Below are 24,940 nucleotides of genomic sequence, written 5' to 3' on the forward strand. Positions count from 1 at the left end.
AAACAAAACCATAAACAGATGCATGCCGCCCTCTCCGCCAGCAACAGCCTGCCGCTCCGTGAGCGAAGAAGACCTCTTCACGAGCGCACTTTCAGCGTCGTATTTTGAATAAAAGGCCGGCAGCGAACGGCGCGCTCCCTTCGAGGGAGCTACCCACCGCTAATCCTGCCGGCCGGACCTTCCCGTCCAGTTAAAGGTGCGCATGCGGGAAGCGCCCCGACCCTCGCGCAGCGGGTGGAGTCGGCCGCCTCGACGTCACGGGCCAAGATGGCGGCGCCCTTTCGCGGCGCGGAGTAGCCGGTGCGCGTCTCGCGCTCCTTCCCGCCGCCGCGCCGACCTGAAGGGGCTTTGGCGGGTCTTTCTGTCCGGCCTCGGGATGTTGCCTCTCAGACGCGTCTGGCGCCGCCTCGCCGCTCCCCCGGACCCCGGGAGGTGGCTGCGGTGCGCGAGGGGCGAGGTGACCTCGGCGGCCGCCGGCCCCTCCAGCATTTCCAAGTACGACGTCGTCGTGATCGGCGGTGGCCACGCCGGCACTGAAGCGGCTGCGGCGGCGGCGAGGATGGGAGCCCGCACCCTGCTCGTCACGCACAAGGTGGACACCATAGGTAAGCAGGGAGCTGGTTGGATTGCTCAGTGGGAGCCGGCAGGTGTGGGTACACAGGGCGCCCGCCGAGGGATGCAGGTTGCCAAAGTTTCTGCCAGGGCAGGTAGCAGAGTGGACCTCAGCAGGGTTCCTTCCCCTAACACTTGGAAAGCATGGTGGTGGAGCTCGCAGGAGATGCAACAGCAGGAGGGCAGGGCTAGCAAGTACGTCCTCATTATCTCTCCATAATAGGTTACTTACATGGGGAGGAAAACGCTAGAGCAACGACAAATCTAGACAGCATCTTCAAAAGCAGAGACATCACCTTGCTGACAAAGGTCCATATAGTTAAAGCTATGGTTTTCCCAGTAGCGATGTATGGAAGTGAGAGCTGGACCATAAAGAAGGCTGATCGCCAAAGAATTGATGCTTTTGAATTATGGTGCTGGAGGAGACTCTTGAGAGTCCCATGGACTGCAAGAAGAACAAACATATCCATTCTTAAGGAAATCAGCCCTGAGTGCTCACTGGAAGGACAGATCCTGAAGCTGAGGCTCCAATACTTTGGCCACCTCATGAGAAGAGAAGACTCCCTGGAAAAGACACTGATGTTGGGAAAGATGGAGGGCACAAGGAGAAGGGGACGACAGAGGATGAGATGGTTGGACAGTGTTCTCGAAGCTACTAAAATGAGTTTGACCAAACTGCGGGAGGCAGTGGAAGACAAGAGTGCCTGGCGTGCTCTGGTCCATGGGGTCACGAAGAGTCGGACACGACTAAACAACAACAAAGGGTTTGTTTATCAGGAGACATGAACTTTTCCCAACACCTGACATGGCAACATCACCTTTAATCCATTTGCTAAATGTTTATTTTATGAATGGAGCTACCAGAGAAACATAGCAGCAGTGTTTTTGGTTGATAAGATAATCATAAATGACAGTATACTTATTTCAATTTTTGCAAAATGAAGTTGGCTCCCGTTTTTGGACATCCATATGTGATTGGATCTGTAGAACAGATTAATAAAAACAAATGCATTTTTAAAACAAATACAAAACCCTGACATTTTGATGTATATTGCATCTAGGATTGCTAGAATTAGAGAATTAGAAATAAGCAGAAGTAAGGCATCTTGGTTTTCTCTTACAATTTTGGGCATGGGTTGGCAAACTAAGGCCCGGGGGCCGGATCCGGCCCAATTGCCTTCTGGATCCGGCCCACGGATGGTCTAGGAATCGCCATGTGGATCGGCGTGGGATCCTGATCGTTCGGGCTGTGCCATTTCCCCCCTCCACACACACACCGTGGCGCCACCTCCCCCCTCCTGTCTTCTCCCCGCCCTGTCTAGAGGAGGAAGGGGGCCGGGCTTTGTTGAGCCGTGGTTGGCTGAGCGCCATTTTAAGCAGTCTCTCTGTGGAGACAGCCCTTTCGTGCTGCTCATCGTTCCGCCGCCAGCCCCTGCCGCTCGCAGGGCACAGGTAAGCAGTCACTGGGGCTCATCCAGTGCTGTGGAGAAGGGAGGGGAGAGTCGTGGGGGGGTAGATTCCCCCTCCAAAAAAAAATAGTCCAGCCCCCCACAAGGTCTGAGGGACAGTGGACTGACCCCCTGTGGAAAAGGTTTGCTGACCCCTGATTTTGGGTCTAGAGGGGTACAGTACTGCCATGAATTCTACTCATATTGATCCAGAGCAGATTCCAATGTATAGTTAGTAGAGTAAAAACTAAATAGACCAGAGGCAATTAATATTTTATCTAGCAGAGCTTTATTGCTACTGAAGGCAAATGGGCATAATGGTCACAAATCCAATACATTCAGAAATGGCACTGTCCATAGAAAATCCAGTTGCGACACTTAATTTAACCGCCAATAATTTCTAATAAGACTAAAACCTTAAGACTAAGCATACTATACAGTCATACCTCAGGTTGAAGTAGTTCGGGTTGAGCATTTTCAGGTTGTGCTCCACGGTGACCCGGAAGTAACGGAGCGCATTACTTCCGGGTTTCACCGCATGCACAGACACTCAAAATGACGTCATGCGCATGCGCGGAAGTCCCGAGACACAGGTTGCGTTCACTTCAGGATGCAAACGGGGCTCCGGAATGGATCCCATTCGCATCCAGAGGTACCACTGTATACAGAACACCACACCAGAAGGAAAGAGAGATAGAAAGTGAAACTTAGGCTCCTTCTGGCCTATTGTTATAGTCAGCATGACCTTGAGTGAAAGAGGAACCTTCTGCGTCTTTCTAGGCAGAATAGAAACTTGCATGTCAGCTAGAAACTTCCAGCTTGCATCAGCTTGTATTACACAGAGAAGCTTCCAGAAACCTCAAGGGTCAATTAGAATGGGAAAGATCTTTACACATCAAATCAGTATTTATTTCACCAAAAAATGCACCCTGACAAGTCGCTTGCCATTCATGTCAATTTGGAGCATAGGAAACGGGGTCGGGCTAAAAGCTGTTGTTTGCTTGTAGTTAGATGCCTTTCATTTCTTATGCTGTCCAGGGCAAATGTCATGTAACCCTTCCTTTGGTGGAATTGGAAAAGGACATCTGGTCAGGGAAGTGGACGCACTGGACGGGCTCTGCGCACGAATCTGCGATCAGTCGGGAGTGCATTACAAAGTGCTAAATAAATGCAAGGGACCGGCCGTCTGGGGTCTCCGAGCCCAGATTGACAGAGAGCTCTATAAAGAGAACATGCAGGTGAGAATGTGGATAGGAAGGCTTCTGAGGCAACCCTATGCATGCTTACCTATGGAACTCAGTGGGGTTTATTCAAGTATACATGTTTATGAGTGCACTGTCAGTTTGATGAAGGTAAACATGTGAATGGGTGTGTGTGTGTCAGATATAATAAAATGTACATTTCATTTACCATTAATATTGGGGAAATGACCAAAATGTTCCCTAATCAGAGCATGGAATCTTGATTGACATTTGGTGGTGGTGGTGAGGGCATTATCCAGTAATTTGGTTTGTTTTTAAAATGCACAAGTTACCTCTCACTCAACAAATTCCCAAAATGATTTACAAAACATTTAAATCCGAAAGTCTGATTGGAAAAGGCAACTTATTTTTCTCATGCTTAAATAACCTGGAATGTAAACTTAACTGGGCGGGGGGAATGGCTCCTTATTCCAACAAACAAGTGTCATTGGATACACAGCAATGGAGACTCAAACGTAATATTGGGAAACTTAGAAGAAAATCCCTGCAAAACATAATCTACAATTGCATTTTACACCAGAGTTGTATTTAAAAAAACATGACTGTAAAATTATGGAGTGGATCCAGAAAAACATTGACAGGAGGTGAATTTCCTGCCCCACCTTCTTCCAGAAACTGCACCAACCACCCTGAAGTGGGGTGAATGATTTGGGTGGGAAAGACAGGTATGGATTCCCAGCAGGTACCTCCAAATAAGGGTCTCCTGACTCTTAGGAAAGGCTTTTCAGAGGGCTACTGTGGGAGGAGAGGAAAGGGAAAAAGTTTCCTTCTGCCTTCCCCTTTCTGCTGGCTTTTCTCTACAACCAAGCCAATGTCTGTTTTTAAAATGTAAAACACCGTGTTAATTCAGCATTCTCTGAATAAAACATTCTGTACTCACATAACAAGCACTTGGGTGGGACAACTTTGAAAAGTGCTGTATGAGAACATAAATGCTTGTGCAGTTTCAGTTCTTCTCTTTTTGGTAAAATCTCGTGAGGGAGGAAAAGGAGGTGCCCAGATCAGACTTCCATCCTTGATTTGGCAATGGTGGACTATATATGGCTTTTAGCCTTTTTAGTCTTCATTATTTGTGTTATTAGATATAATTCTCAAGCCGACTGTGGCTATTTAATGCATTTATTGTTTTCAAAAACTTAAACTTAATAATGCTAAAAACTAATTTAATAAACCAAAATATTTACTGCAACTATGGAAGACATTGGCTATGTCTTCTTTTACTTCAGGCAGGAAAGGGCCTCACTCTTGAATAGGGTTGGTCTGTCAAAGCTGTGGGTCTGGGGTCTTTATTTGACCCACAACCCTATTTTCCCTCCAAACAGTTCCCACCTGCCCCACCGCTGATATCATAGGTGGGGCAGGGAATGACAGAGCTGCGAAGGAGCAATCGGAAACCTTTAAGTGCACTCCCAGCTGTTCCTTAGCAAGCGAGGCTTGCAGTAAACTGGGGGAACCTGGGAACTCAGTAGCGCAGCCATGTTACTGGAGGTTCTCTCCTTTGCTTATGAGTCCTTAAAAGATCATGTGTGTGTGTAAATTCCTTTAACAGGGTTTTTTTCCCCTAGTAGAAAGAAATTCTCCAAACCCCACTTCTGACAGTTTGTGAAGCTTCTGTGGAAGATCTTCTACTGACAGACCCAGAATTGGATCATCCAGGCAAATGTTGCGTCAGTGGAGTCGTGTTGGGTCAGTATTCCGGCAAGCTGCATCCTGAAGCAGCAGTCTTCATCCATTTGTGTAGGGTCTGCTTTCCATGACAGCAGCTTGCAAAAACTACTTCCAGGTAAAAGGAGGAGGGAGACCTCACCTCTGCAGAGAACTCAAGTGGCACAAGAACCCAGTAGTTTTTTCTAGATGCTGCCTTGAAAAGCAGATCGGTTGGGAAATTAGCTAAGTTATTTACCTCATTTTTTAAGCCCATGCAATGTGAGGCAGGGAATCTAACCCATCATTATTTCCAAAGAGTTGATTTATAACTGATCTTAATCTAGTCCTTAATGAACTAATAGCCACATTTGCAACTGTCACTTGCAATGCATATTGAATGGCCATTTTTGAACTTGTAAAAACATCAGGGTTTGGTGTTAAAAGCTGGCTGGATACTTAGGGTGTTTGATTGTAGCTTCACCATCTCAGACTAGCTGTATGAAACTACCCTGACACAAAAAATAGGATTTCCTAGTTCTAGTTACAGTAAATAAAGAACCGTGTAGGTCTGCCGTAGCTGAAACAAAATAAAAAAATCCTCCCAGTAGCACCTTAAAGACCAACTAAGTTTGTTATTGGTATGAGCTTTCATGTGCATGCACACTTCTTCAGATACATGCACACGAAAACTCATACCAATAACAAACTTAGTTGGTCTTAGTTGGTTGGTCTTAGTTGGTTTCCTAGGTTACAGATAGGCAGACTGGGCTACTGGGAATCCTGTAACGAAAACCTCTGACTCAGTAGGTTATCTAGCCTTTTCTAGGTCACTGTCATTCCACTGCAGAAAGTTATGCTGTTCTGGACTATGTAGTTTAGTTAGTATGAGGCACTTAGATGTTTACAATTCAGAAAACAACAGATAGAATAAATAGGATGATCACGAGAGACTTGATTTTATACAGAGTATAAGCACATATCTCTCTCATTCTCTGTAATAACATGTGTGAAACTGAAGGATAAGCAGCTGTCTTTAAGTGGCAGCAACATAAACTTAGGGTTTTATGTAATATCAAACTGCAAAAAATAAATAAATGTTTTCTGTCGTTGAATAAGACTGTGCTGAACTTCAAACTTCCTTGTGTCCTGGAGGAAAAAGATACTCACTCTTTCCAAAATAGATTTTATCTTAAACAAATGCATGTTTCCATTGGGAGGAGTATAGAAAGAGGATGACGTCCTTCAGTTTGTTTAACGAAAGGAGCTTTAACAACTTTTCTATGCTCCTCCCGATGGAAATATGCAGAAGGGGACATATATACCCCTGCTTTAAGTCGTTTACAAACTGTCTTCTCTTGTATATTATTTACTACAAAGCTTGATGACTAAGCTCTTTAGTGATGAAACGTCAGATTACCAGAACGACGTCCAAGCACTGAACCACTAGTCTATCACAAGTGGACTGTTTATTACTGCGTTTGCAATTGTTCAAGATAATATCTATTTTGGAAAGAGAAGAAATGAGCACTGAACTACTGATGCATTACAAGTGAGCTCTTTTATTTACTGAATTTACTATTGTTTAAGATAAAACCTCTTTGGGAAAGAAGCTACTTCTGATTAGGGCAGCAGCAGGTATTCTAAACTCCGCTCTGTTTCACTCCATGTTTTCCCCTCAGAAGACGGAAGGAGAGTGCATGCTGGGAGTGTTGTTCTAACCACGGGAACATTTCTGAGGGGCATGATCCTAATTGGACTGGAAATGTATCCTGCCGGGCGGATGGGAGACCAGCCCTCCGTCGGCCTTGCTCAGACTCTGGAGAAACTTGGATTTACCATAGGAAGGTTAAAAACTGGAACTCCACCCCGACTGGTGAAAGACTCCATTGACTTCAGTGTCCTCGAGAGGCATCCTGCGGACAGCTCTCCTGTGCCGTTCAGCTTCCTTAGTGAATCTGTGTGGATTAAGGTGCGCAGGAGTCCTGAGGAAGTAATCAGCTGTTGAAGTTTATGAGGGGGAGTCTCTGTTTCTCTTCCTTAAAGTGACATGCATTACCCTGGCAGTGCTGTGGTTTTTAGCATGCAGGAGGATTTCTTGAAATGGCTGTGTCAGAAATTATCCCCAGTTACACAGATGGGGGTGCGCTCCTAAATCATCAACATGTTTGTCTATTCCTGTTAAAAGCTGCTGAGAGTAATGCAAGGAGTTGATGGAAATCCTCCCCTAAATACTGGCACAGTCCGGTGACGATGTATACCGTCAAAATTGACAAGTTTTATTCCTGAAATATCAGCCCTCATACATACATACATAGAAGAACTGAGGGTAATTTTTAACCATCGCACAAACTGCTTCACCAGCGATCTTTGTCCCTGAAATATCTGCCCTGTCATTTTTGCAGGTCACAATTTTCTTCTTCAGTGGACATTTTATATTGGTCAAAAAGTTTCAAAATAATTATTTTTAGTTATATACTGCTTTTCATTTTTAGATTTATAAATCTCAAAGCAGTTTGCCATATGCAGAAAACCATCAGAAACAGTTAGCACATCCTCACGGACTTACAGTTTGAGCTGCTACAGCTAAAAAAAGAACAAGTGACAGCAGTCAGGAAATTACAGTGGTACCTCGGGATAAGAACTTAATTCATTCTGGGGGTCCGTTCTTAACCTGAAACTGTTCTTAACCTGAGGTACCACTTTAGCTAATGGGGTCGCCGCACAATTTCTGTTCTTATCCTGAAGCAAAGTTCTTAACCTGAGGTACTATTTCTGGGTTAGCAGAGTCTGTAACCTGAAGCGTCTGTAACCCGAGGTACCACTGTATTACTGAAATATAGTGTGAACCATTTTAGAATCATCACTGCCCTTTTAAAGGAGTCCATTCATAAATTGAGAGCAGTGTACTGCTTACTTGAGGGCTCAAAGGTCAAAAGGATAAGTCGCTATCTAATAGGATAGCTCTAGGTGGTGTGGAGATCTCAGTCACTGGACTTCACAAAAGACTTTCTGTGTGACCTTTGATAAATCATTAAGCCTCCTGATCTCAAGCTTGCTTGCTTAGAAGTCAAATTGCTTTGATTTCTTCCCAGGAGATACATTCTAGATTGGGGCCTACTCGTGCTTCCATTTCTCCAATAGTATGGAGAAATTAAGGGCCATATTCAACTAATTCGTTGCACTAGCAGAAGCCAGCACAAGGATACCTGCTAGTACAACAAGATTCCCCTCCCCACTCCTCTTCCCACTACACCCTCACCAAATCTGCTCCAGAGAGTCAGAAGAACCCCAAAAACAGCATGGAGGGCAGGAAATGGTTCCATCACCACAGGAATATCTGCTTGCCTAATGGAATGATCTTCTTAGTGCTTCGTTGAGTGTAACCCAATGATTGGTATAGTTTCCTGGGAAAGGTTAAGGCTGCAGTGCTTGGGTATGCTTAGGTGGTATGACGATAATGGCTGAGTGCGGGCTGAAGTGATCTCTCTCAAGATGACTGTGAAAACATTTCGGCATGCTTCAAAGCTACCCTGATTTGCTCACTGAATGCAAGTGGTTCTGTTTCAGCCAGAAGATCAGCTGTCATGTTACCTGACACACACAAACCCCAAAGTGGAGAAAATAATCCATGAGAACCTCCACCTGAACAACCACGTCAGAGAGACAACAAGAGGACCCCGGTAAATCCCTGTTTATATTATTTTATGTACAGTGCTGTCGGTGTACATAGTGTGAAAAGAAAGAAGGGGGGAAAGTCTGAACCCTGATGGGAAGAAAAGGGATGGGGATGATAGCTGCAAGACCGATAGGCAAGAATATTGCAAATGCAGTTGCACATGTTTAGGCTTAGAGTTTGTTTAATTCAGGGGTGGGAGACATTTTGCCTTCCAGATGTTGCTCAACTACATGTAGTTCAGCAACATCTGGAAGGCCAAAGGTTCCCCACACCTGCTTTTGTGGGTGAGGAGTACAGCAATAAGGAAACCTATCCAGTCTCTTGAAATTTCATGTTTGGGCTCTTCTCCGTGTCGGCATCCTAACATGGCCTGCTGTTGCTCCTGTTTCTAGGTACTGTCCCTCACTAGAGTCGAAAGTTCTGCGTTTTCCAAATCGCGCACATCAGGTCTGGCTTGAGCCTGAGGGTCTGGATTCCAACGTCATCTACCCGCAGGGAATATCTCTGACGTTGCCATCTGAGATCCAGGAGGAGCTCATCACCCATATTAAGGGCTTGGAAAAAGCAAAAATGGTACAGCCAGGTGAGAGGTGGGAAGGAAGTCCAGTTGGATGGAGCTATATAGGCAGCATATCATGTGGGAGTGTGTGTGGATGCCGAGGTTTGTCTGCCTCATCTCAAGTGGGATGTTACTTGATTGCCCACCAGCACGGCCGTGCATGTCTTCTGATCACCAGACGTGTGGTTTTGTAAGCCTTTATCTTACAGAAAGGTTTGAAACAATGCAGCATGCATCCTTTCCCCCTGCTACCTGTAACCATGTTGCTCTGTTGTAGGATGTGGTTGCTGGAATCAATAAACCTTTTATCACCTATATCTGTCCTAATAGGCTATGGAGTGCAATATGACTTTCTAGACCCACGTCAGTTAACCGCCTCCCTTGAGTCTCGCCTTGTCCAGCGGCTCTTCTTTGCAGGGCAGATAAATGGCACCACAGGCTACGAAGAGGCTGCAGCTCAGGTGAGGAGAACCTGCAGGGAAGTGAGTCGTGGCTGTGAAATGCTTTCTGCAGTATCAAACGTGATGATATAACTAGCAGCTTGCAGTCACAGGTCTTTTGACTCTGCCTTCTTCCAACTCAGACGTTCTGGACTACAACTCACATCAGCTTCAGCCTGCATGACCCTACAGGAAGGAGCTGGTGGGAATTCTGATCCAAAACATTGGAAGGCACCAGGTTGTGGAATGCCGATTTCAAGAGCATTTGTTCAGAACGTGTGTGTGTGTACACATATCTGAAACTTACTTTTTTATGTCCAGGGAATGAGCCCTTGTCATAATTGGCTTGTGCCGATTTCATTCTGCAAAGACACCTTTTAGCATGCCAGTGGATAACTGGGATACATGGTGGGAAAGTCACATGTGGTATCTACGGCTTAAGCAGTCTCCTTATCGTAGACACAGAGCTACTGAACAGACTAAGCTTCTGGTGTCTAGTATATATGGTGGCTTCCTCTGTGATCTATAATCTCTTTACTCTCTGGCAGGGTGTGGTTGCTGGAATCAATGCCAGTCTGCGGGTCACTGGGAAACCTCCATTTATTGTCAGTCGCACAGAGGGGTACATTGGCGTTCTGATTGACGATCTCACTACTCTGGGCACCAGTGAGCCGTACCGCATGTTCACCAGCCGAGTGGAGTTTCGGATGTCTCTGCGGCCGGATAACGCTGACAGCAGACTCACCTTCCGAGGTAGTCAATTCCTCCAGAGGCCTTTTTTTAAAAAAAAACCACACAATTGCACACAGTTTTCCTAATTCCTGAGCACCTTTTTGGTCTCTTTAAGGCTATAATGAAGCTGGCTGTGTGTCTCAAAAGCGGTATGAGCAAGCATCTCAGATGAATGCAGTGTTAGAAGAAGGACTTGAAATGCTGAAATCTATTCAGTTCAGCAATGCAAAATGGGCCCAGCTCATACCAGAGATTACAATAAGTGCTGGTCGTACCTCTCCTTGCAGGTATGAGTCTCTCTCTTATCCCCCCCCCCCAGTCTTGTTTTAGAGAAGCGCAGATTCATACAGAAACATCATATACCTCACATTTACCTGCTCTCTCTATCCTTTTTAATTGTCTCTACTCGTAGAGTGTTTCTTGTGATGCTGTTTGTGTGGGGGAGAATGTACAAAGCTGTCAAGAGTGTTTCTGTGGAAAGGGTGAAGCAATTTCATTGCTTTCTTTTGTCTTCCCTCACCAGTGACTCGGTGAGATTTGTGGGATTTTATAATGTGAAAGACTAGACTGGATGAATCCCAAACCAGAATTAAGATTGCCGGAAGAAATACAGTGGTACCTCGGGTTAAGAACTTAATTCGTTCCGGAGGTCCGTACTTAACCTGAAACTGTTCTTAACCTGAAGCACCACTTTAGCTAATGGGGCCTCCCACTGCTGCCACGCCGCCGGAGCACAATTTCTGTTCTCATCCTGAAGCAAAGTACTTAACCTGAAGCACTATTTCTGGGTTAGCAGAGTCTGTAACCTGAAGCATGTGTAACCTGAAGTGTATGTAACCCAAGGTACCACTGTATGAACAACCTCAGATATGCAGATGACACAACCTTGATGGCAGAAAGTGAGGAGTAATTAAAGAACTTCTTAATGAGGGTGAAAGAGGAGAGCACAAAATATAGTCTGAAGCTCAATATAAAAAAAACTAAGATCATGGCCACTGGTCTCACCACTTCCTGGCAAATAAAAGGGGAAGAAATGGAGGCAGTGAGAGATTTTACTTCCTTGGGCTCTATGATCACTGCAGATGGTGACAGCAGTCATGAAATTAAAAGACGCCTACTTCTTGGGAGAAAAGCAATGACAAACCCAGACAGCACCTTAAAAAGCAGAGACATCACCTTGCCGGCAAGGTGAAGTTGGGACAGATTGAGGGGACAAGGAGAAGGGGACGACAGAGGATGAGATGGTTGGACAGTGTTCTAGAAGCTACCAGCATGAGTTTGACCAAACTGCGGGAGGCAGTGGAAGACAGGAGTGCCTGGTGTGCTCTGGTCCATGGGGTCACAAAGAGTAGGACGCAACTAAACAACAACAGCAACAACAACATAATGGCCTGTAGAAACTCCTAGAGCTAGGGCGTATTTTCACAGTTTCAAATCCTAATGTAAAACTGTTAACCTGGTACCCCACCACTTTTAACACATAAAATCAAGGGGGAATTGAAAGTTTTAAGCTGTGGAAAGAAGGAAAGCAGTCCTAGAAAATCTAAGGCTTTTGCTTTTATCTTTGAATTAAGTAACCCCCTTAACCATATCCTAACTGGTACCTCACATAAGCAGAGTTCAGGTTTCACAGCATGATTTGTGATAGGGAGCAAGGCTCTGGCTAAAATGGCCTGGGATTTGTTGCCCACGTAAAACAAACACTGGCAAACTTGTGGACTCAGAAAAGTTTGTTTTAGCAGCTTCAGAAAACAATATTGCACAAGTAAATAGGTATATGACTGCAGTCTTAAGCCCTGAACCAGCTTCCTTAAGCCTAATTTTTTGCAGTTGCAAAAGCATTGTGCCTTAAAAAAAACTGAGAAGAAATTCTAGGTGCCCTTGAGCTAAAATGCTGTGTTTCTTCCATTACATAACCTACCTTATCACTTATTTCAATGTATTATACAGTGTCATTTTTTTTAATGCTGTCCCCATGTTATTGTGTATAGTTTCTTTCCAAGTTCTTATCTGTGATCTTCATTGTTGGCTTGTAAGCTCCTTGAGTTGAATCAGCCATTTTTGTGTGTGTGCATTAAATGATCTCTAATACAATGTGGTTAAGGTTTCCTGGATAGTGATACCATATTTTGAGGAAGCCTGAGGTCTTGTAAACTTCCTTGAAATTCCATGGGAATGGGTACTAGCTTAGACTTGTTTTAGATCCCACCTTTCTATGACGAGAGCACTCAACGCATCTTGCACATAATTTCACAGGAATTGTTTTTGCTTTGTTTTGGTTTTTTGCTTAGTGCCCTGGACATCCTTCAGTACCAGGGGGCCAATATGGAGATTTTGTCACGAGCTGTCCCAGGGCCTCTGAAAAAGTTTGCTGAATGGAGACAACTGGCAGAAAGGCTGAAAATAGAAGGTATGGAAGACTAGCAAGCCCTAAATAAAACTCCCATCAGTACCAGCCAGCATGGAGAGTGATGGGAGTTGTAGTCCAGCAACATCTGGAGGGGCCCCATTCCTGTCCTAACTTGACACATTTGTGCCCAGTAGATCTTGCTTCTTGGGGAACTCAGAACATAAATTCCATCAAGTCCAAGAACACAATTAGGCTTTATATTCTTATACAGATAGCTTGTGGCCGTTTTCCGTCTCTTCAATGGTGCAGGAGTAAATCTGATATAATCTGCTCTGTTTAGGTTGCAAACCTAAGCATATTTACTAGGGAGTAAGTCCCATTCAACACAGTGGAACCAGCATTCGAAATTTGCCAGGTGCATTTTGCTCATGGCTATCAGCCACTTGTGACCAAGTGAATATGCCCGGGTGCCAGGATAGCACCTGATGTCTCTACCATCTGGAGGTGGATGCATGGGGACCCTTGGATTTTTTTCACACACTAGGAACACATCCTGTACAATTCTATCCATTATATTTTATCAGAATGAATTTCAGGAACCAAAATATATATTGTTCTGTTCATTCTCTTTGTTCTTCTCACAAGCTGTTTATGAATGGCATGTGTCCGTTCAGAGGTTGGAAATAGAGGAAGTGCGTCAAGATGAGGCTCTTCAGCTTCCAGAAGATCTGGATTACTTTGCCATCGATGCATCACTATCTCAGGAAGTGCGAGAGAAGCTGGACTCCCACCGTCCCCAGACGGTAAGGTGCTAGTAGAGTGAGTTTGCTGGATGCAGTAGGGATCCTGTGGCTTTCCAGATGTTGCCAGACTCCCAACTCCTACCAGCACTAGCCATTGTGGCCCGGAATTGTAGTCAAGCAACCCAGCATTAATAGGTCGGGGGTTAGTTATTAAAATGTACCTTGAAAGTATTATAGTAATTTCCAAAGGCAGAAAACTGAGTGAGCAGGGGCGTCGCTAGGCTAACAGCTCTGCCTTTAGAGTGAATCTTCCAACTTTAGATAGGTAGCCGTGTTGGTCTGCCATAGTCAAAATAAAAAAATTCCTTCCAGTAGCACCTTAAAGACCAACTAAGTTAGTTCTTGGTATGAGCTTTCGTGTGCATGCACACTTCTTCAGATACACTGAAAACCAGTGTATCTGAAGAAGTGTGCATGCACACGAAAGCTCATACCAAGAACTAACTTAGTTGGTCTTTAAGGTGCTACTGGAAGGAATTTTTTTATCTTCCAACTTTGTTTGCTATTAGAGACCACATAGAAAGTGCCAAGAGAATTCCAGTTCTAAGTTGAGAAATAAAATGGGGCGGGGGAGCATTTCACAAGATTTCACCACTGTGTTCCTGGTCTTATTAAAAATTTGGAAATTAAAAGCATCAAGGGAGAGTTAGAAAAAACACTTAACCTGGTGGGGCTTTTTATTCTTTATTTTTAAAGCCCATTTCTGTGCAGATATATAGATTATGTGTAATAATTTATAATCTATAAATGTTATGTATAATTAGCATAGACATGCTGATAATATGGTAAAGTTTGCCTGCCATTTTGATTTCGCCTGTTTTGTCGTTCTTATCAGAATGCTTCAGAGTAGCTTGTGTGTCTTTTTCCAGTTTGAACATGTAAGGCATGTCTCCGCCCCCCCCAGTCATAAAATGTATTCCTTTGTGCACACCAACGAAAAATGGCTACCATTGTATGCATAGGAAGGGGGTGTGGCATAATGGGTAAGACACATTCATGAGTCAAATGTGGCCAGAACTTCTACAAACCTTTCTGCACCAACACTATGGGGATAGTTATACTGACAGGCTTTGTAATCATTTAAGTAATTTAAGCAGTCAAATGAATGCAAAATGATGTTTAGACATGTGCACAAATGCTGAACTATAGCTGTGAACTGCATGTTGTTACAATGCTGATGACAATGGAATATAATCTATCAAGAGCTTCCACTGTCATCAAAAACAAACTAGCAGTGCTCATTTTTAATGGTGGCTAGAAAGTTAATACTCCCACATCCAGAACATGAAGGGTATAAGAGAGGGAGTTATGTTGCACAAATGGAAATAATTGCATTGGCAGTAGGACTTTGTTGGAGTTTGCTCATTGACATGACTGTTTATAGAATGATCAAGTCTTCAGTTGATCCCGAGTGGTAAGATACGCAGGAAAGAGTTTACTTTGTGTGTATTCTAATCACTTCAATGAAACACACATGAAGGGGAGGCAGGAAGACTGTGGTGTTACAATTCTTACAGTAGGCAATCTCACCTTCCTGTTACTGTTTCTAGATTGGCGCTGTCAGCCGCATTCCTGGAGTCACACCTGCTGCTGTTCTAAATCTACTGAGGTTTGTGAAGAACCATCACAAAAGAGCAGAGCAAACAAGTGAGAGATTTGGATTGCTACCCCCATCCCTGATGTCAACCTGCTGGGACAAAGAAAGCTCCAAGCTACTGATATGTGAACAGTGCTTACTGAGCAAAACCCACTGAACTGTGTTCCTGCAGCCTGTGGTTATCCGGTCATTCACATACCATGTATGTAATTGCTATCCAATAAATAGACAAGAGCTACCAGAGTGATGTTATCTTACACACAAAGGATGGTGATCCAGTGAATAATGAGTTAGTCCAAAAAGCTGGAAAACTTCCAGAACACCGCAAAGGCAACACTAGCCAGAAAAAGTGGCAATGTCAGACCATGTGTTGAAGAAAACTTTTAACAAAAGACTAGAGAAATCTGTTTCCTATTTGCAATTTCTCGAGTCACTTCCTTTTCTACTGCCTTTGCTGCCACCTATAGTACTGAACAAATTTCATCTTAGTGCATAAATATTCCTGTTAAACAAGGGAAAGATGTTAACAGGCTTCCTTTACTTGAAAGTAGTTGAAACACTTGCAGGTAGGTTTTTATTTAAGCTTATGCTCAAACCCAAACTTGTTTTCAGACATAAAATGTTTGTAGCAGTAGATTAGAATCAGGACCTTGTTCTCAAGAAGGCTCTGTAGGTGTTGCTATGGTGGGAATATAGAGGCTTTACGTGCTGTTTATGGAGTGGAAAAACACACTTACACCCAGAATAGATGGAGCACTGAACTGAGGTCTATGGTTTATAAATCTAGTTAATAGAACTGGAAATTATTTCTAGGTCAACTCAACTAGAGGCTTGGACTCTCAAGATTTAGTGCAAAGTACAAGTAGAGGGGTTTGATGCTTGGGAGTCTACAAGTTCAAAAAGCAAATGATGCCTGGAACCAGGCCCCTGACAAGGTGGAGGGCTGTTTACCCAGCCTTGGGAAGGTGGTGAGAGGGCTCTGGGACACCCAAGAGTTATGAAAGACAGCTACTGGAAATTAGTAGACCACATTGGGATGCAGGTGGCACTGTGGGTTAAACTACAGAGCCTAGGGCTTGCCGATCAGCAGGTCGGTACCAGCTCCTGCCAACCTTGCAGTTCAAAAGCATGCCAAAAAAGTGCAAGTAGATAAATAGGTACCGCTCTTGCGGGAAGGTAAACGGCATTTGCTATATACTTTGATACAGCTAACACAAACACGTCTGTACTACACAGAAAAGCTATCCTACCTAGAAAAAAGAGCCGTAGAGGTAAAGTAATTCTAGACTCAAATTTATTGAAGATAAAAACTAAAAGTCCAAGTGTTTGCTTACAAAATTTAGTTTTTTCATTAACCCAACATAAGTAAACTATCACATATGCATTGGAAAGCAAAACTAACCTATTGGAAGTGAATTGTCAGACATGTATCAAAATGTCCACGTTGCTATACGTTGGGTTTAATAATAAAGGCAGTGTTTAGCATTGGCAGCTATTAGCTCTAAGACACAGAATACACAGAACACCCATGGTCATTTTGCAATGGCAAAACTAGCCCTCTACATCAAAGTGTGATGGTGGCCACTTTGAGCACTTTAGAATCAAATTTACTCTCGGCCTTGAGTCTCTTGCGACCTCTGTCCGAATGCCTTTACTATCTTTATCCAGTTGTCCTATAGGAGCATATTGCTTTAGCACAAATAGTAGCTGCTTGACTACAATGTGCAATTTAGGATCCTTATTTCTCAAGTGTTCCTATTCCATGTAAGACCCATTTTAGGCAAAACTAAAAATTGCAGAGAAAGGTAACTGGAGAGATAGCACCCATTAACTCTCATCTGCTTATTTAAGGCAAAATTCATGTGCATCAGTCCTTAAAAATGCCAACTCCAATGCCCATAACAAGGTACCAGCCTGATTTTTCAAGCTTAAATTTCCAGCTGCTAGGGCAGAGGGGTTTTGAGGCTGGAAAGGGAAAAACCCAATTGACCACTTTGCATGAACATCCAGGGAATTTTCCTGCAGGCCAGAGTATGTGCCTTCCAGAGCCAAAAGCCTTAATGACATTTTGCCATTATTATTTTCAATACCCACAACTCGTTAAAATCTTTTAAAAGTTACACTTGGTAAAATATCATTTGGTCAGACTCTAGATGAAATGAATAAGGGCAATGATCCAGTTAGTTGAACTTAAAGGTCCAGTTGATTTCAAGAGGCATAAAGCACATGGCACAACTTCCACACCTTGAATTGAGTTTTATAAATGTCTTAACTTTTGCTAGAATGCACCCTAAAATTGCTGGTAGAATTTTAAATCTGAGTATTTATGATAACTACCAAAAGCAGGACCCAAATATCCATTACTCCAATCCATCAGAGCTGAAGCTAAGAGAATATGAAGTTTAACTACAGAAAAGCAAGGCCATTTAATTTGGATGCCACACCCCATGCCTCAAATTTACTGGAGGTGGGAAAAATAAGAACAAGTTATTTGTACAACAAGGACTACTTTTAATAATAGAATTCGATCACCTTCAATGCTGTTAAGTCAACCAACATAAGCTATAGTATAGTGTACTATTTACCACTGTGTCCAGTGTTCCTCAGAAAACAGGACAACTCAAACTAAAGCTATCTGAAGCTAGAACTGCTAGTTGCACACTTTTTTTTAAATGTCCAATTTTGGCCCCTTTGTAGCAAGGCTCTCAATCATACTCGTTTGGCACAGCACCACAATTGCTGGTGTTGATCTATGCTGTATACTGGAAGCTGCTTTTACACAAGGAATCACAAAGGGGTGGAGAGCATGCTGTTTTCACACGAATTATTAATTCATGATCTATTTTTGGAAAAGCTTTACCAATTTCATGATCTTAAATGACTAGCCTGAGGATCAAGTAAAAATCTAGCCTCTCATTTCATAGCCTACTACAATTCTTAAGTTAGCAGCAAAATACTATTGAGAAAACCTTAGTGAATCCATAACATTCCAATTTACATTACAAATATTCTACCAGAAGCAAAGCTTCCAACTTGTGTGGTAAACTGTAAGGTAAGAACGCAAATCTTTAATCAAACCAGCAACAGTTAGAAGTAGTCACTGAAACTTCAAAGCTTAACACATCTACACTAACATCTTGGAACAGAAGAAACCAGCTACCAACTATGTGTGCTTTGCTTAAATAAGAAAATGACAGATTTTAAACCTGTAATCCTAAAAATTTAGTAGGGTTAAGCATGCCTAAACACTGCAGAAAATTTAGCTACTCAACTCCTTGATCCCAGCTCAATTCTGGGTGAATATTGGCAAAGGTAAGAAGTTCAGAAGGCTTTTTCCACCCTAGCCTTTTGTGTGTTGCAATGTTTTAAAATATTAACATACCAGGACCAAGGATAAAGCAATTCCTTTTTACCTTTGAACTTTGCAATAGGCCCAAGTCTATTACCAAGTATCCAAAGTGTAACTATTAGCCCCAAAGAACACAGAGACTTTGCATTAAACTTTGTTTTAATGGTCTCAAAATTTGTGACAGATTTTGGTCAAGTTGTTTCCATTTAAAAAAGGTTACTGATTTTAAAAACTAATAACTTAAAAACTGCCACGAAACAAATGGTCCACAAACATTCCTTTCCTTCTGAAGCTTTTACGATGCATTGTAATCATTAACCAGTCTTTTACTATTAAACTTAAATGGCCAATTGAGACAAACAGTTCTGAGACCATGCTTCCACCACTGATTAAGACTGGGGTGGCAGATGTACAGAATTTTCATTTAGCCTTCTGAGCTTTCTGGGCAGACTTTGTGACCTTGCCAGCACCAGCTGCTTTCTTGTCGACCGCCTTGATGACACCAACAGCAACGGTCTGTCTCATATCACGCACAGCGAAGCGACCTAGGTGTGAAGAAGACAGTTAACAACCAAGAAACCTTCAAAGAAAGACACTACATCCTATGGGCAATTATAAAATGAAAATGCGCTTTTCCATTTAAGATGAGCAAAGTGCAAAAAATAATTACTCAGATGCTAACATGAGTTTTCTATTAATATTCTCAAGGAAAAAATGGTAGCTGTATCAAATTGCTATCTGGAACTGATCCAAGAGTATAGAACGGTATACAAATTTAGTAACAGCTACTCCAAAACTAACCCTGCCCTGATAAATAAGTTAGGACTAAAATGGCTACTTACCCAGAGGAGGATAGTCAGAGAAGCTCTCCACACACATGGGCTTCCCTGGAATCATGTCAACGATGGCAGCATCTCCAGATTTCAGGAATTTGGGACCATCTTCCAGCTTCTTACCAGAACGACGATCAATCTTCTCCTTCAGCTCAGCAAACTTGCAGGCAATATGAGCAGTGTGGCAATCCAGCACAGGGGCATAGCCAGCACTAATTTGGCCAGGATGATTCAAAATGATAACCTATGGAATAGTTCAAAGAAGAGAAATCTACAGCTAGCTGCATACAGTAAGTTTAATTCCCATCTAGCTGTATGTAAGCTGAAATTGACCAAATTAAGAAATGCTGAATACCTGTGCAGTGAACCCAGCAGCTTCCATTGGTGGATCATTTTTGCTGTCACCAGCAACATTACCACGACGGACATCTTTAACAGACACGTTCTTTACGTTGAAGCCAACATTGTCACCAGGCAGAGCTTCACTCAGAGCTTCATGGTGCATCTCCACAGATTTTACTTCAGTTGTAACATTAACTGGGGCAAATGTTACAACCATGCCTGGTTTCAGGATACCAGTTTCCACACGACCAACTGGAACGGTACCAATCCCTTAAGGAAAGAAATATAAAGTTTACAATCATGGCATTACACATATACTTGACCTACAGAGAAAGAAACAGGAATGGAGCAGTGTCACGTGTGGGGGAGGTCAAATGGATGGGATGGCACAGCTACGTACAGAAATGAAACAAACTTCCATTTCTGAAATGCAAGTTCAATTAAAATTATTACCTAATGTGAAACCTTTACTTTGTAGGCACTAGTCCCTCCGATAATATAAAATTCTTATAGTACATACCACCAATTTTGTAGACATCCTGAAGTGGCAGACGCAGTGGCTTGTCAGTTGGACGAGTTGGTGGCAAGATAGAATCCAGAGCTTCCAGCAGTGTAGTTCCGCTAGCGTTGCCATCCTTACGGGTCACTTTCCATCCCTTAAACCAGGGCATCTGCAGAAAGGGGGGGGGGGGGGAATGCAACATGTTACTTTTCTACGAAAGCTCTATAAGCAGTTTTTAGTTACTTTCTGGTGATAACTGAATATAAAGTTTTCTGACAAGAATATTGCACAAGTTTTGAACTTTAGCATGTAGATTTTGTTAAACATGTGTTGCCAGCCAGATGGGCCAAGTATAAATAATAATTTATTATTATAATCATTTCCTCATTGCTGCAGAAATTAGATGAGCAACTATTAAAACCTTACATTTATTGTTCTTTTCAAATTATTTGAATTGCAGTCTCACAATTCTTGACAAGCATTATTACTTACATTAGAGCTGGGCTCCAACATGTTGTCTCCATTCCAGCCAGAAATTGGCACAAAAGCCACTGTATCAGGATTGTAACCAATTTTCTTGATGTATGTGCTGACTTCTTTGACAATTTCCTCGTATCTCTTCTGGCTGTAAGGTGGCTCGGTGGAATCCATTTTGTTAACACCAACGATGAGCTGTTTTACACCCAGTGTATATGCCAGAAGGGCATGCTCACGGGTCTGCCCGTTCTTGGAGATACCTGCTTCAAATTCACCAACACCAGCCGCAACAATCAGGACAGCACAGTCGGCCTTTAGGAAAAATATGTAATAATTTATTTATACTGTTTTAATCATCATGCAGTACTTAGTTTTTATTATAGCCAAAATGGTAAAACTGTTTGCTCACCTGGGAGGTACCAGTAATCATGTTTTTGATGAAGTCTCTGTGTCCAGGGGCATCAATGATAGTGACGTAGTATTTGCTTGTTTCAAACTTCCAAAGAGAAATATCAATGGTGATACCACGTTCACGTTCTGCCTTCAGCTTGTCCAACACCCAGGCATACTTGAAGGAGCCCTTACCCATCTATTTGAAGGGGGAGAAAAATGGCATTAATGTCTCTTGCACTAAACATACAATAATGAACACATTAACTGAATCTGTTTCTAAAGATAGCACACTTCCATGCTCTGAAATATAATATACAAGCTATATTTAGCAAATTGCACTTGGCAGAAGTGGTGAAAGATTCCACACCTACTTTGCTTACTTAACCCACTGACATGCTAATCCGCCATTACCTAATATACGCAATATGAACTGTTCAAACTTTTATCACCTAGTTTCTTCTGCAAGAATGTCATAGAATTTAGCAGTTGTATGGAAACAGTTGTTTCAACACAAACTAGGACTAAGACACAAGCTGCCCACACCTCAAAGGAACTAACTTCACAGGATCCTTCCAATGCTACATAAATTCAAAAGTTAATGTCAGCTTTACAGCAGAAAAAAATGTATTTTGTAAAGCTGTCTTTCTGCATCCATTTAAAATTGAAAACTGACAATTGTTTCCAGAGACAAACGCACCTCAGCAGCTTCCTTCTCAAACTTCTCAATGGTCCTCTTATCAATTCCACCACATTTGTAAATCAGGTGACCGGTGGTGGTGGACTTGCCAGAGTCGACGTGTCCGATGACAACGATGTTGATGTGGGTCTTTTCCTTTCCCATTTTGGAATGTTAGTAGATGGTTCTCTTGCTCTTCAGATAAAGCACCTTGGAGGTGTGGGGGAAAAGAGGAATGTAAAAAAATGCAGTTAAAGCAGAACCCCCTAGTGGAGAGGAGCGTTAACAACACGAGTAGAAGACGCCATGCGGGCTGGCCGTCCAAGGCCGGTTATCTGCTCCCTTTGATGGAAGGGATCGAGGCCGAAACTAGGCCCAAGCCAGCTCCACCCATCGCGGGAGGGCGCGTGAGAGGGGGACGACGACCGCGACGAGGCTAACCTGGGCTAGAATTCCCCTCATAAACTGTTCTCAAGACCCTACCGCGTCGTGGCCCTGACAGGATATAAGGAAAGAAGGAGGTTTTTTTAGGTGGGGGAGAGAAGGGCGGCTCCCGCTCCTTTGTGTCGTAAGCCAAGCGAGCACGAGCCCGGGTTGGGCCGGGGAGGGGGATGAGTAAGGAAGAGCGAAGCGTGCCGAAGGTTCGCGTATTGGGGGGGGGGGGCGGCGGGAGGGGGGTGTCCGGTGAGGAGCGGTAGTTGAGCCACTCGTTGGCTGGCACGCGCGCCCCGCCCGCCCTCCATTTTGTGACGGCAGCAGCGGCGGCGGCCATTTTTTCCCCTCTTCCTTCTGAGCGGAAAGCGGGGGGAAAGGCCGAGAAAAGGGGCCCCTTGTAGGTAACAAGAGGAGAGGATGGGCCGCCGTGTGTCACGGGGCAGAACTAAAGCAAGAGTAAAATCGAACAGGCCGCTATGGGAAAGCGGGGCTGTTTTTTAAAGACAATTATGGGGGCACACCTGCCACGACCGCAGCCGGCGCCCCCATCCCGCCCCACCGGAGATGCCGCGTTTCGCCCCGAAGGGAACACGACACGTGTCTTCGGAACCCTCCCTCCTTCCTTCACTGGCACACTGAGAACGGATGCTCCTCTCGGACTACCCTCCCCCACCCGCACGAGACACACAATCCACCCCCCCAATTCCGCACACACCGGGGCATTATTTTTTGGGGGGGACGGACTCCGGGGTAGAGGAACCCATTTGGGTCGCGGACAAGGCAACTGGGCATGCGCATGCACACTTCCCCACCTCCCCCCCCCCGGCTTCAAACCGCCGCTGTCCCTCTCTCCCTCGACCCCCCTACCCGTCGCCAGGAACGGCTCTCGGCCGTGCGAAGACCACGTGGGCTTCCCTCAGTCCCCGCCCCCTCCCAGGCCTGGGCCTATGAACGCGGCCCGCCCGAAAGCCAGCTTACCTCTGAAGCAGCGGCAAACCCGTAGCGAAAAAGGCAGAAGCTGAGAGCGGCGCCCTTTATATAGTTTGAGCCGGGAGGGCGGCGGCCTGAGGGACACGTCACGGCTCCCAGCGTTCCATTCGCTGCTTCTCGGCTCCCCCGCCCTTCGCTCTCCCGCCCCGCACACCTCCCCTCGAGAGCTGCGTCTAGGGAAAGGGGCAAAACACCCTCTCTTTCACGGAAACGTAACTTTCTGTTGAATCGTGCCTCTCCTCTCGCGAAGTCGCGTTTCGTATGCGGGAGCGTTGAGAGTTTGGAGACACGTCCTCTTCCCGCCTGCAATGCCAGAGTTGGGTTGAGCGGGTCAGTCCAGCCTTCAGCAGTCCCAGCCCATCCCCCCCCCATAGTGCCTGGCTGGAGGGAGCGCCCATCCCCCGGCCCTATCCTCCCTTCACACATGCACGCCGCTGAGTCCTCCCTAGTTTCTGCCCCCACACTCCACACCCGTCTTCCCACCTCGGCGCTTCCCTTTAATTCAGTCTTGGGAGGGGAGGCATGTCTTCACTCAAAATCACATCTTTGTTTCCCTTCAGTCCTTCGCTTCCTATTCCTCACACCATAAGTCACCGTAGTTATGCCCCCGAAGCATGCATGCATCCTTCGCCCGCTCTTTACGTTACGCTCATTCATACATCTCAGTACCACGCCACGCAAAAAAACAAACGCTCTTTATCTAGACGCAGTAGATTTTGCCCCTTCCCCTCCGCAGTGTCTTACCAGAAGCATAAGCAATATTTCTCCTCAATTTCTTCTGAAGTTTCATTTGCGTTTAAAGCTACTCTAACCACAACACCTAAGAACGTCAATTTATTTTAAGGAATGTTTTTCATGCACATTGTAAAATTTGAATACAAAGAGCATCGGCGAGGCTTGGAAACACGAGCATTCCCTGCCTTTTCATTGTTTATAACTGCCTTTTACATTTATTTCATAAACGACAGAAACATATTGCCATATTTCAAACAATGAAAATCTGGACAGTTGAGCTTTGTATGGCAACCCTAAATTTGAAGAAATGATACAGCCCTGCCATAAACACCGATTGTCACCAATCCAGCTAAAGTTAGTTATGCTTAAATCTCAAATGTTTAAGAGCATAATAAGAGGCTGCGGGATCAAGCCAGTGTCCCATCTAGTGCAGCATCCTGTTCTCACAGTGGCCAACCACATGCCTGTAGAAAACCCACAAGCAGGATTCGAGCCCAAGAGCACTTCCCATGGTTTCCAGCAACTGTAGAGAAGCATTACTGCCTCCAACCGTGCAAGCGGAGCACAACCTTCAGAACTAGTAGCTGTAGGCTGAAGTTACATGTGATTTATGTGCCCCATTAAAAGTTTAGTTGAACTTCAGTGTACAATGGTTATAATCCTATCTGCTCTTATTTGGGAACAAGCCCTGGTGAATTCAGTGGAATTTACCAGTACTTCCCAGTAAAATACGCACAGGACTTCTCTAGACTGATCATAACTTGGAAGTAAGCTAACCATGGACTTGTGCAAACTGCAAAGAAGAATTCAGCAGGGTCTTTTGCTGTCTTCGTTTTAATTCTATGCCATTGGCAGCATATGCAACAGAGGTAGTCGCTATTCCTTTCATAAAGATACTTCTGAGAACCTATTAAATGGCAAAAAGTATAAACTGAAAAAACTTTTGTCCTTTCAATAGCCACTTGTTTTTGACATGTAACAAATAAATCACAGACAAACTACTTTTCAGATAGTGATTTGAAATAGCTCCAGACACACTGGGGTGGTGGTGGGAGAAATCCAAAAGATTTGCATTCACAGAC

At 44.1% G+C, this 24,940-nt stretch overlaps 2 protein-coding genes across 3 annotated transcripts; one reads left to right on the forward strand and one right to left on the reverse strand.

Annotated features, from left to right (window-relative positions):
- Positions 1-247: 247 nt before the first annotated feature.
- MTO1 (mitochondrial tRNA translation optimization 1) lies at positions 248-15,364 on the forward strand. The gene is given in 13 exon segments (XM_083497372.1): positions 248-605; positions 3,099-3,298; positions 4,891-5,008; positions 6,649-6,938; positions 8,537-8,649; positions 9,038-9,228; positions 9,535-9,665; positions 10,193-10,397; positions 10,492-10,663; positions 12,668-12,786; positions 13,372-13,529; positions 15,080-15,185; positions 15,188-15,364. Coding segments are annotated over 13 exon segments (2,100 nt in total). The 5' UTR covers positions 248-376; the 3' UTR covers positions 15,256-15,364.
- Positions 15,365-18,616: 3,252 nt separating this feature from the next.
- On the reverse strand, positions 18,617-23,482 carry EEF1A1 (eukaryotic translation elongation factor 1 alpha 1). 2 transcript variants are annotated; one of them, XM_083497388.1, is made up of 8 exons: positions 23,112-23,482; positions 21,720-21,908; positions 21,039-21,218; positions 20,645-20,941; positions 20,171-20,321; positions 19,664-19,920; positions 19,318-19,552; positions 18,617-19,020 (listed from the first exon to the last, which is right to left on the reverse strand). In XM_083497388.1, exons 2-8 carry the CDS (start codon positions 21,861-21,863, stop codon positions 18,896-18,898), a joined length of 1,389 nt encoding a protein of 462 aa, XP_083353514.1. In that variant the 5' UTR covers positions 21,864-21,908; positions 23,112-23,482; the 3' UTR covers positions 18,617-18,895. The 2 variants fall into 2 exon arrangements, with proteins under 2 accessions (XP_083353514.1, XP_083353515.1); XM_083497389.1 differs by lacking the exon at positions 23,112-23,482 and adding an exon at positions 22,140-22,386.
- Positions 23,483-24,940: the final 1,458 nt, after the last annotated feature.

This window comes from Podarcis liolepis, assembly GCF_965112155.1.
Source record: "Podarcis liolepis genome assembly, chromosome: 3".
Lineage (NCBI taxonomy): Eukaryota > Metazoa > Chordata > Lepidosauria > Squamata > Lacertidae > Podarcis > Podarcis liolepis.

What these genes read in the sequence shown, in the direction of transcription:
- EEF1A1 (XM_083497388.1), bottom strand. Translation starts at nt 21,863, where the DNA reads ATGGGAAAGGAAAAGACCCACATCAACATCGTTGTCATCGGACACGTC. An exon ending in TTGAGAAGGAAGCTGCTGAG is followed by an intron (nt 21,219 to 21,719) that starts GTGCGTTTGTCT and finishes CCCTTCAAATAG; the next exon opens with ATGGGTAAGGGCTCCTTCAA. An exon ending in GGATGTCTACAAAATTGGTG is followed by an intron (nt 19,921 to 20,170) that starts GTATGTACTATA and finishes TCTTTCCTTAAG; the next exon opens with GGATTGGTACCGTTCCAGTT.